At 45.9% G+C, this 12315-nt stretch overlaps 1 protein-coding gene across 1 annotated transcript; it reads right to left on the bottom strand.

Moving 5' to 3' along the window:
* Positions 1 to 1284: 1284 nt before the first annotated feature.
* TENT5B (terminal nucleotidyltransferase 5B) lies at positions 1285 to 11995 on the bottom strand. Its single transcript, XM_037881843.2, has 2 exons — positions 11603 to 11995; positions 1285 to 5014 (listed from the first exon to the last, which is right to left on the bottom strand). Exons 1-2 carry the CDS (start codon positions 11774 to 11776, stop codon positions 3995 to 3997), a joined length of 1194 nt encoding a protein of 397 aa, XP_037737771.1. The 5' UTR covers positions 11777 to 11995; the 3' UTR covers positions 1285 to 3994.
* Between the last annotated feature and the right edge of the window lie 320 nt (positions 11996 to 12315).

Genomic DNA, 12315 nt, shown 5'->3' on the forward strand with positions numbered 1-12315 from the left:
TCCACCAGCATCCCTTTGTATAGTTTGATCCGCTCCAACAATGAAAGGCCCTGACAACTCTGTCAGGAGTTTTGTTGCTCCACTCAGGCTCACACCAATTGAGAGAGGCAGCTTATTCACTAGTTCATGCACAGTCATTGTGGGACCTAGGGGTAGCATAGAGAAGACAACCTGAAAGGGAACTAGAGAGAGTCACTTTTAAAATGACTTTCTATTCTCCCCAGCCCCTGCAAGCTAAGGCACACTTGGGGTGGGTAGAAGGAGTTTTGAACGGGATATGAAGTTTTAGTTCATGAAAGTTACACACCAACTAGATGCATCAGCTGTAAGCAGTGCGCAAGTATCCTAAGAGGCAGGGCTAGGTGTAGCTTTCAGTAGAAGCCAACAGCTGTACAGCAACGGGTGCATTCCTGCCTGGGTTAGGCTGGTGCCAGCCCAATGGCAGCAGCCACACTGGACGTGGGACAAAGGGGATTTGGCCTCAAGGTGTTTGGTCTAGAAAAGTGTGCGTTTCTTGTTGCTGGAGATGCCATCCCGTTCATGGCTACTGTAACCGAACTTCAGGCAGTTCGAGCTCGATTTCCCATAATAAGGAAGTATCGCAGCTGGCTAGGCATGGTGATTATTGCCAGCATTTTCAGAACAGCTCACACCCCCACGAGGAGAGCTCAATATTGAGAGCTAAACTCAAGTGACCAGAGGGGAGCTAAGCATTTCTGAAAGTTTGCACCTATCTAAGGTGTCTACCCCACGAGACATTAAGACCATGTTCACACATCTAGTTGTAGCAGCTGAGCAATTTACCCACTTGAGGCTCCGTCAGTGTTTTACAGTCCATTGCTGCCACTTAGTAAGATTGCCCCCAGCAGTGTTTAAATACTCCCCACACAATTTTCACAGAGGCCAAATGTTGTGGGATAAACTATTCCCTACCAACTACTGCTAGCCTGTTAACACCCTCCCAGGGCCAGTGATTTGACAAGCAGCTCCGGAAGGAACGGTGCACTATATTGAAGTAGAAAAATCTTGTTGGGTGCTGGCATACTTCTCTCTTCCTGCCGCTTACTCAAGCCTCTGTTCTAGGGACTCAACTGCCTGAAGTGCAAACAAGGAGCATTTAGACACCATGATTAAAAGAACCTAAATTCCAAGGACTGTGCACACAGTCCTCCAATCTCATGCCAACTCATCCAATTTGTAGATCGATCAGTCATTTTTAGTGGGGGCAGGGTCTGAAATAGTAAAGCTACCCTACCCTTGTGTGTGAAGTAAACAACAAATCTGTTGAATTTAATACACTGTATTTATTTGTAACAGATTCTAAAGAATCTAGTGAGTCTACGTCAAGTCCGTTGCATGACAAGTGATACAGATGCAGGGGGGAAATATGTACATTTGAAACAAAATTAAGAGTGCCAGACTACTGGAATCTTCAGATTTTCTACAAGTGGCAGCATCTCACCCTGCAAGGAATCAACCACTCCCATTCCCCACACACTCCACAAATCAAAAGTGCAGCCTTATTTTAAGTTTCCCCCCCCCATCAAGCCTTTAGCTGTAGGGAAACTTTACATTCTGTTAGAGAAAGAGGGAGTTCTGTCACTGCCCTGGAAAGATCAGAGTTTAGTGCATCTACCTTCACACTTTGTGGTAAGGAGTATGAGAGAAGCCTCCCTGCCCCCTGCCCGAAAAAAGAAAAACGTGCAGCATGCTATAGATCAGCTGTGTTAATAGTAAGTTTAATAAAAAGTGCAAAGCCAGGTCTCCCCTTAAAGTGCGTCTGAGTGAGGATTGCATGTCTAGAGATCCTAGTTAGTATTCCCAAAAACATCCTTTAAACCAGTTTTTCAGCACAAGGAAAAACTAAATTTGAAACCCCCTTATGTCAGGCATTGCCACAGGAAGCAGGCTCTGGGCATCAAGAAGTTACATGTAGCAGAGTTTACCCCATAAGCTGTATCACGATTACTTGTGTAAATAAACTTGTACAGTCTGAGAGCATGAGGTCACAGTAGGTTTAACAAACTATGACAGGCAGTGGCAGGGCCCTGTTCTTACTGGATAAAGATGAAAGGAGCAAAGTTGGAGCAGATTTGTTTAAGCCTGTTAGTATTCAGAGAAGTGCATGCACACGCTCCAACCCTCCCTCCCCATTCCCCCTGCCCCCCCGAAGGTAAAATTCTGGTTATACATATTCCAAGTATCTAATCTTTATTAGATTGTTCAATGTGCCCAGCCATGGTACAGTTTTATAACCAGAAAACAAGTTAGTAAAAATAGTCAAGTATATTAGCCTCTGAGGAAGCACCATGAAGTGACTAGTGTTGTATACTCCCAGAGCTGCGCACTTATCTTTTTGAAGAGAAGATGCCTGATGTCTCAGTTGTACCAGCTTTACAAACCCATGCATCGTTAAGTCTCAAATGTGATGTTGCAAAAGAATGGGTAAGCAGTCCAGACATCTCAGGGCAGGACTGTTTGTACTCCACACACACACACCCACCCACCCACCCCCATAACTTCAAAGGCAGAACATTTGCATAAGAGACACTAAAATGCTCTCAGACAAAGGTTTGTTGTGGTTTTTTGTTTTTTTTTTAAAAAGACATACTTTTTCCTAAAGCCAAACTTAGGGGGTTTTTTTTTTGTTTTTTTTTTTTTTTGCACAAAAGAAGTCATGTTTCATTTCTAAGCATTTTACATTCGTAATCTCATATCTGTTGCTCAGATGTGGAATTGTGTAGCTGAAAAAACAGGCTGCTTTTGACAAAAGGACCAAGGGCACAGGAAGGAAGATTTATTCTCTAGCCAAGGCAGGCTAGGATCAAGAGAATCTGCTAGGACTCTACAGCTGAATCTAATACTTGAGGGACAGGGCTCTAAGCATTTTACCTAAAACTGGCTCCAGCCTACATAAAAGCAACTGCTATGGTCAACGGTTTGACTAGCCAATAGTTGGTTTGTGCTTCAGGACAAGCCTGGTCTTTCCCAGAATGGCCAGCTGGCCACTGGTTGGTTTGTGCATTAAAACCACACTGCACGCCAAAAAGCAGCAGCATTTCAAATTCCCTAGAAGGCATAGCTTTGTACTAGTCTAACCAAGGGCAGACTCCCAAACAGATCCTTTGCTTTACTGTTTATGTACACAAGTTGCTGAAAATTTTGGCGCTGCCGATTTGGGAGCTTCTTAGTGACTAACTGGATAGGCCTCTACTGCTTCCCATCTCCATCAAGCTCTGCACAGCATTCTCCACAATGCAATTCTTCCCCAGCCCCAAGTGTCTCATGTTACATTCAATGCCAACCCCCACCTATGTGCGACTCAGCTTTGACTACTATTAGATACTATTAGCCAGTCCTTCACGAGCAGCAAGCCATGCCAAAAGCCTTTGCAATATGTCACCTGCAATCCAACATCTGTTATGTTATGAGAAATGATCAAATGACCCCCTCCCATCCAAAACAAAAAACACATTTTCATCAAGACATCCCCACACAAGCACTTAGGGACCTTAGCCCCTGCCAAAAAAATAATAAAAAAATAAAGGTTTACAGTACAATTGTGTTTATATTGTTACAGGCACTTAACAGGATTCTTTGGTCCTTCAAAGGAATCAGCCACTCTGGCTTCTATCTTCAGAAACCATGAGTCTGCACAACCCTTAAAACCTCCTGCACTAAAGGAAATTCAGACTGATTTGCATTTCAGGGCAGTGCAGCTTTACCTTTAGCCTAATCCTACAATCCCCCTAACTCCCCTGTTGCCTACATAATTCATAAGTCTTCCTGCAAACATCTCAGATCTACAGTTTCCATAACACTGCACATCCAATCTCCACAGCGTACAGCAGACACAGCTAGTTCCAACAAACTTGGGAAAAAAACTCTTGAGAAAGAGTCCAGTATATTATTGCCTTTTGTCACAGTTCTTCCAGAAGGCTGCCAAGGCCAGGGAGCACCCTGGACTACAGATCCTAGAAAGTGTTGTCCATGCTCAGTTACAAGGAAGCCATGTTGGGTAGGAGTGACTGCAAGGCAGAAGGGGCTGCACATGGGTGACATAGTAGTTGAAGTTTATTTCGCTGACATATGGTGCTGGCTGATAGTAGCAGGTCACATTGGTTACTGTTGGGATGATGTTCTGCTCAGCCAGCACCCTCACAGCCAGCATGGCAATGAGGTTCAGAGTTTGCCTCCTTTCGTGTCCCATCAGGCACACTGTACTTTCATTCACCACCCGGTGTAGGGTCATCAGGCAGTCATACCTTTTGCTCTCCATCCCAACAAAGTGACTCTGAAGGTAACACTCGAGCTTCCGCTGCTGTTCTCCAATGTCAGAAAAGTCTATGAAAAACCTGGAGCACATGTATCTCTGTAATGCCTTCATATCTACTTCTGACTTGGGCTTAAACCCTCTCACCAGGAGATTGCAGTACTTCAGAAGCCCACCACCTCTGATTTCTTCTGGGTTCCTGGTGGCAATGATTCGGTTCCTGAGATGGTCCATTGCCTCCCCAAAGTCCCCATACATGCTTTCCCCAGTGATTGTGGGGTGGAAGTTCTCAGACATGGGGTTCTCCGAGCACTCTCTGAATAGTAACAGAGAATCCAATATAATCTGGAAGGAGTCCACACTGAACTCAAACTGCCGTCTGAGAGAGTCCACAAATTTGAGTTCCACATTTTTCCCACTGTTATTGGACAGTGATATAAGGCTCCAGCGGTCTGTTTCATTACATACTTTCACTAGCTTCTGCACATATGCCTCCTTCAGAGTCATGGGGGTGATCTTGTCTTTGTTTACTCCTTCTGGGAGGAAGTCCAGGAGACAGTCCATGACCACATCTTTAACTAGCTGGAAAGAATCCTCACTCTTCAGATCCACACAAAAAATGAGGTCCAGGTCTTTGTACCCCAGGCCACTATCTTGATGTAGGACATGGCTAGCTGCTGAGCCATTCAACCTGACATTATGGACTGCAATTCCCTTCTTTTCCAGACGGCTGCGGACCACCTGAGATACAGAGAGAGAGACACACAGACAGTCATTGTCTATATAGTACTAAAGTAGTGTTCTTAGAATGGGATGTTAGAACTGAAATTGGGCTTGCATGTTGAAGTAGGTCATGCCCGCATAACAAAAAGGAGATGGTTATCATTCCTATTACAAACAGGGAAGTTTGGAGGTACTCCAGAGACAAAGGCTACAGAGAAATGTTCACTTCAAAGGCTATGTGTTTGCAGCAGTCACAGGATTTAAAAGGGGCCTCAACTGCTTGTTCTTACATTAAAGTGCTCCTGGCAGAAAGTGAACATCTGTACTTCTGCTTCTGTCCTACAGCGGTTAACTGCTCCCACCCCATTATCTCCAGGCAGCAACTGTCTGAGCAGGTTCATTGCGAGATCTGTTTCCTCAAGTCTCTTGATTCTTATCAAATAAAAGTCTTAAGTAACAGTTTTGGCCATTAATCCGGAACTGCAACTGATCCACGGAGAAGTGCCCAAATGCAGAAACAGTTATGTCCCACTTTTTATTTGATTAGAGTAGCTGTATTTGAACATGTTTCAGAAGATGTTCTCCTAACCTTGCCAAGACTCATTAAAGGCAAACTAAGAAGGTACAGTTGCTGAAATGCACTTGCCATGAGTATGCAAGTTCATGTCTTAACTAGTAAGTGTATCCTAATAATTTCCAGTGTGTCAGTATTTTGCATTTGACACCTTGCCAGGTTTAAGAGGCAGTTTTTAATCTAACAGGTGTTACCTGAGCAATTTTAATCGTGCCTCCTCAATATTGACACACCCACAAATACACCTCTGAAGCTTTGTTAAATATGAAGCTGAATCACTTTCGTGATTACTTAAACATGCATTAGGCTGAAATAACCCTACGATCATAAAATATGAACTACCTATTCCAGACATCAGCTAGCAATTGAGGATGGTAACTTCCTCTTAGCAAAAGATTTGAGCTCTATATTAAACTCAGTCAGGACCTCAAACTGAGTACTTTGGCAGAGATTCATTCGTCATCTTCCTTTAATATCAAGATATTCAGACAAAAAGTTGAAAAATTAAGGCTGTGAAACCAACATAAAGAAAGCCTCAGAATAAAAAAACAAAAGCTAAACTTCAACTTGATTTGCCTAATGTGCTCCTGAAATTATTGACGTGTTTGGGCCCAACAGGCAAGAGGATTATTCCAGAACAAATAGTTCAGCCACAACTTTGAATGTAACTGGAACCAGTTCCAGTCTAGTAAAGTTTTTTTAATAGAGTTTCAACTAATCCTAACAATTTAAGCTATGCTCCACTGCAGTTATTGACTGTGACTCTTCCTTTTCCAGCTGGAGAGGGTGTCCTATTAACCAATAAGAGTCAGGCCCATGAACTAGACTAAGAATTCCATTTTGGATCAAGCTTAACAGGAAGTTGGAGAGCCACCAATACTTACTGGAAGGTTAATGGTATCAAAACGACACTAATTTATATCAGCTAGTTTCATGAAGGCTAGGTATCTCCTAGCTGCAAGTCTGAACTGCACTTTCAAGCAAGTAGAGGGTATTCTGGTGAAAGCTATGAATGTTGGAAAACATGGAATTTAACAACTTTTTTACACTTGTGATTTTTACAAGATGTGGTTCTTATGCTGGCATTTCCTAGTTACTCTCTGGCAGGAGCTACTGTAGCTGAAGTTGGACATTTGCCTGGACTCACTGCCAAATTTTAAGATTCACATATCAAGCCACAGGGAACGAGTAAGCCATCTACTATTAGAGATGTCAAATACCCACCAGTGCATGCACCCTTACCAACATGTCAGATAGATTAGTTTTAGATCCAACTAAGTAGTTAGGAGTAAGCTCACACCAGATTTCGTGACAGTGCATAGTTAGGTTGCTCATTTTCACATACTGAGCAGACACTTCCATCTCCCATTCAATGGGCAAAGAATGCTTTCTACCTAGGAATTGTTTATAATCGATTCAAATAAGTTCAGTACGAAGTAAGAAACTTCATACCAATTATGGTCAATCACACTGACCACGTTAGACCAGTTACAAAATTGTGTCTTTTCCCCCAGGTACATATTATTTTGAATGATGTGGGGACTAGAGTTTGTACTAGTCAGTCTAATATTAGGTATAGGTGAAGAAGATTGATGCAGAATCAGGAGAAGGGTTGGATTAAACTAACAGTCTCAAACTGGAGATCTTTGCTGCATACAAGTAATAGAAACTCAGACCCCGGTTGGCTTAAGATTCATCCCAAGACCTAGAAGACAGAGGTTTTAGATCCATGATTCAATCTCCTCGCTCTCTGAAATTCAGTGGGGTTTATGGTTGCAGTTCTCTGAATAGTCCAAACACCCATGGCCAGAAGAGTTTAAAACATTAACAGCCCACAAAGTTAGAACACTAGCTATGTGTCCAACTGCCTAACAATACAATCCTGCTCCAACAGAAATAAATTGGAATTTCTCATTGACAAGAATGGCAACAGGATCAGGCACAAACCAAACATAAGAACGGCTAGACTGAGTCAGACCAAAGGTCCACCTAGCCCAGAATCCTGTCTCCCAAGAGTGGCCAATGCCAGGTGCCCCAGAAGGAACAAACTGAACAGGTAATCACCAAGTGATCCATCCCCTATCATCCATTCTCAGCTACTGGCAAACAGAGGCTAGGGACATCATCTTTGCCCATCCTGGGTAACAGCCACTGATGGACCTATCCTCCATGAATTTATTAGTTTTTTTGAACCAAGCCTTGTAGGAGGATTCAAGTGTCTGGAGAGTCTCTCATGGATCACACCACACTGTTCCAAAGGATACCTGCCCATGCAGAAGGCTGGATACGAGTAGTAGGATCTGTTGTCCCAACTGTAGAGCGAGAAGAGCATTTGAAATCTATTACTCACTGCTAGCACTAGGATAAAGCAGAGGAAATAGACAAGTGTTCCTAAGAGAATTGTCAGTTTCATCAGAAGCAGGTCAGTAGTACAGAGTGCCTCACTATATATGGTACAGCTGAGCAATTCTGACAATCATGTGGCAGGCCCGAACAAAACCGGCCTGCATTTTGGCCTGGTATTCTCTACATCATGAGAGTAGCTGGTTATATATAACCAAGCATTACAAAGTGGCTGCCTTTTTAGGTTACTTGTTTCAGATTACTCAGACCTAAACGCTGAGACTGCCAACGTGCCTGGTCAGAATTACTGTCTTCAGTATTTACCGTAAGTTGCTAGTGGCAAGATTGTAAACATCCTTTAATCAGCTATTACACAGCTGAGACTAAAGGAAGAAAGTTTCACTCCAGTTTAGTTACTGTTCAGGTATTAAGTTTCACAATTGGTGGAACATTTGATGCTAGATATCTGGCTTCTGCCAATGTCAGCTTTCCACTACTCTACACAAATCAAGCTTGGCACTCTAATAGCTTCCTATCATTTGCTTCATTAAATCTTTCGTGTCATACATATGCACTTCAACAAAATTTGAAAGTCCAACTGAGTTAGCATGAATTTAAGGGCTCTACATTAGCTGAAGTCACATTGCTTTGTATAAAAAAAGGCATTTTTCAAATGCCACTTGATCAATTTCCAAACTTAAGTGAAGTACTCTAAGAGGTAGAGATCTAGAAATCCTGGATTAGTTTCTTGTGAAAGCCAGTTTGGTTTGTGAATAGGCTTTTTAATTAGAAGCCAACATGCTTGATTTTATATTTGATGAGTCATTACTAAGGAATGAAGAAGCCTCCCTTCCGTGAATATGCAGCAGCTTACTTGAACTACAGACAACCAGCAACCGTACTAGGATGTTACGTGGAAGATGTGTGCACCTGATGCACAAATGGAGACTCAAGGATCCACCACAGTGCAAATGCAGAGACCACCAAGCCATGGGGCACTTGTTCATGTGTTCAATCTTTTCATTTTCAGGAGATTGAGTGCTCTGCATCTCCTGAAGCCCTCAAATGAATGTCAAGCCTTTCTACTAAGCTGTGAATGTTGCTATTTCCATATGAAAGAAGTGTCATATTAAAGCACAGTGGTTACAACTTTATGGTAACCAATCCCTGTTAATTTGGGAAGATTAAATTATGGCATAGAGCAGTGGTTTTCAAACTTTTTTTCTGGCGACCCAGTTGAAGAAAATTGCTGATGCCTGCGACCCAACAGAGCTGGGGATAAGGGGTTTGGGAGGAGCTCAGGGCTGGGGTGAGGGCTAGGAATGAGCTCCAGGTTTGGAGGGGCTCAGGGCTGGGAACGAGGGGCTTGGGGTGCAGGGTTGGGGCATGGGGTTACCTCAGGCAGCTCCCAGTCAACGGCACAGCGGGGGTGCTAAGGCAGGCTTCCTGCCTGTCCTGCCACCGCGGACCATGCTGCGCCCCGGAAGCAGCCAGCAGCAGATCTGGCTCCTAGGTGGAGGTGTGTGCAAGTGGCTCTGTGCAGCATAATGCATTTTATGCCAACAGTTTAAATATGCACTCCCCTTCAAGCTTTGCAACCCAGATTTCGCAGCTCTGGGAAACTCCAGTTGGCACCACCTGAATCACTGGACAAGCTGATATTCTGTTTACTCTACCTTAAGTGAGAAGTAACTTATATTTACAATTCATTTTTAATCTAATGTTTTGGTAAAGAAGCCAGTTTCCAACTTGTTTTGAGTTCACAGCGATCCTTTCACATTAAGCATTACTTTTGTTTTAGTTACGTATGGAGCAAACGATAGATTAAGTCCCTAGTGGTCCTAAATCCGCCCATAATAAAATGGAATAGAAGACATTCTCTTAAATGTCTACTGACACTGCGATACAAGTGGTGTAACTGTGCGAGCAATACTAACTGCATCAGTTTGTCCTTACACAGCTAAAGCTTCGCTTTTATTATTCAGACCTCAGAAGTCTGGAATGGGGTCATCGGGTCCCAGCATTAATTTACATTGACAAATCCAGACATTTAACATCCCCTTGACATTCTGACAACTGAGGCTGAACGGTACTGCTTTAAGCGGCGTAAAAAAGGCTCAGCTAATTCACAGACTAGTTGAGGTGGCCATGAGTGCATTTTTTGCAGTACCTGCTGCATCTATCCTATTGTAAAGCTTCTCACAGCCTTCTTGTTACAGAAGCTAACCTGGGCTGATGGAGTCTGAATTTAGTTATTACAAACATCTGTTTTTAATATGTGCAGTAATGTAGTCCCATGTTGCCCTCTACTGATGTGGCAGTTCTAAATGAATTTTGCTATATGCCATTTACATGAATAAGATATTAGATTATGCATGTTGTCCTGGATCCAAGACGGAGTTTTTAGGTTAACAGGAAAATGTCAACATGAAGACAAGGGACAAGCCAAGATGCAGTAGAATGTCAATAGATACAGGGAATCTAATACCAAGGCAATTCTGAATGACTTTGCCTGTGATGACCCCTCGGTTTTCTGTACATCACGTGCTTCAGTCTGGGTGAGGTAGCAGCAAGATTCAGAGGCCTTGCATAGTAAGAGATGGATGCAAAGTGAAAAATCTACCATCTTCGCTTTGGCTAGTAGAAGTATTTGCTTCAGCTGGAGAATTCCTCAGCCTGGGTGGCAAGATGCCATGCGTGAGAGACTGGATATCACAGTCTCAGCAGTTTTATTTTCTGCTACCAGACTTCAAGCCCCATATAAGCAGACAGCGAGAGCAAGCGCGGGACCAGCCTGAGTGCAGCCTCATCAGGGCAGAGTCCAACACTTCTGCACAAACTACTTACGAAAAAATTAGTCAGTCAACAGTGGCCTCTAAAGTTTCTGGTGACCTCCTTCTCCTATGCAGGGAGCCTACCAGCTGGTTTAGAAAAACTGGAGGAGTTTCAGGTAGCCCCATAGCATTCTCCGCTATGGAGGAGCTGCCCTTGCCCAGACACGCACTTGGTCTCCCATCAAGCAGGGGGATTTAAACACAAGTTGCTCTGGAGAGGGAGACACCCTTTGGCAGAAAATACTGGGTCTCTGCAGATCCCAGCTCCCTCCCACCCCCATGGCAGTTTCTCAAACAGGAGCGGGTCAGAACAGCTCCCATGGGAAGCGCGGCCTTTGCCAAGTCACAACGCTCATGGGCGGGGGGGGGGGACGGGGACCCTTTGAATCCAGCCTTAGCTAGCCGATCTGCTGGCTTCCAACAGCCCAGCGCACAGGACTGCAGCAGGGCCCGTGAACAACGCTGGGCAGGAGCCACCGCACACTTCTACAGGACAGGGGTGACCTTTAACAGGGAGGTGGGTCGCAGAAGGGCCTACAAGGCCCCCTCCTTCGCCAGCACCATGCACAAGGGACCGCCCTCCTCCCCCACCATTGTGGTCACACAGTGGGGAGCCAGTGGTCCCTCCCCCCCAGACCATGCACAGTGCAGAGCCAGGCACCCCCTCCCCCATACATAGTGGGGGGCACCAGGCACCCCTCCCCCCAGCACTGTGCACAGTGGGGAACCAGGCACCTCCTCCCAGGACCATGCATGGCAAGGGACCCTCCCCCCCCCCTTGTCCGGGGGGGGGGGGCTCTAGCCAGCACAGACCGCCCCCCCCGCCGGGGGTCTGAGGGACACGCCCCCCCTCACCTGCACGATCCTGCGGGGCCGCACGGACAGGGTGGGGAAGTTGCCCCGGCCGTGGATGGGGACAGCCTCGCCCAGGATCTGGTCCAGCCGCTGCACCTGCTCCCAGCTCAGCACGCTGAACCGGCCGCCGGGCCGCTCCGAGCCGCCAGCCCCGGGCTCCCCCGCTGACAGCATCGCAACCCGCCCCGCGCCGCTCCTGGGAAACGCCACCGGAAGCCGAGCCCGAGTCACCCGGAAGCGGACAAGAAAGCAACCGGAAGTGAGGGGCTTAAAAAAAAAAAAAACACAAACAGCAGCAGCAATTATTCTGAGGGGGAACTTGCTGAGGGGAACCCGTGTGAACCAGCGCCGCGCGCGAAAGCCCTCCGCTGCGCGCCGGCTACGCTGAACAGTGCGGTCGCCTCAGCCCCCGGAGCCGCCTTATATAGCCGCCCCGCCGCACCCCGATTGGCCTGGCCCAGCCACCAATCCCCGCAGCGCTCCGACTCCTTCCGGCGCTCTCATTGGCCGCAGGGAGGAGCGGGAGGGGGAGTTGCTTTCCAGATTCGCCAATCGGGGGACGGGACGGGGCGGGGCGGGGGAAGGCGGAGCCAAGGAGAGGGAGAGGGAAAGCTGGCTCTGGCCCGAGGCCAGGCCTGTCCCCGTCGCTGGACGGGGATCCCGTCTGTGATTGGTCAGGGCAAGAAGGCTGGGATTTAAAGGGACACGCACCG

The sequence above is a fragment of the Chelonia mydas genome, chromosome 19 (assembly GCF_015237465.2).
Source record: "Chelonia mydas isolate rCheMyd1 chromosome 19, rCheMyd1.pri.v2, whole genome shotgun sequence".
Classification (NCBI taxonomy): domain Eukaryota; kingdom Metazoa; phylum Chordata; order Testudines; family Cheloniidae; genus Chelonia; species Chelonia mydas.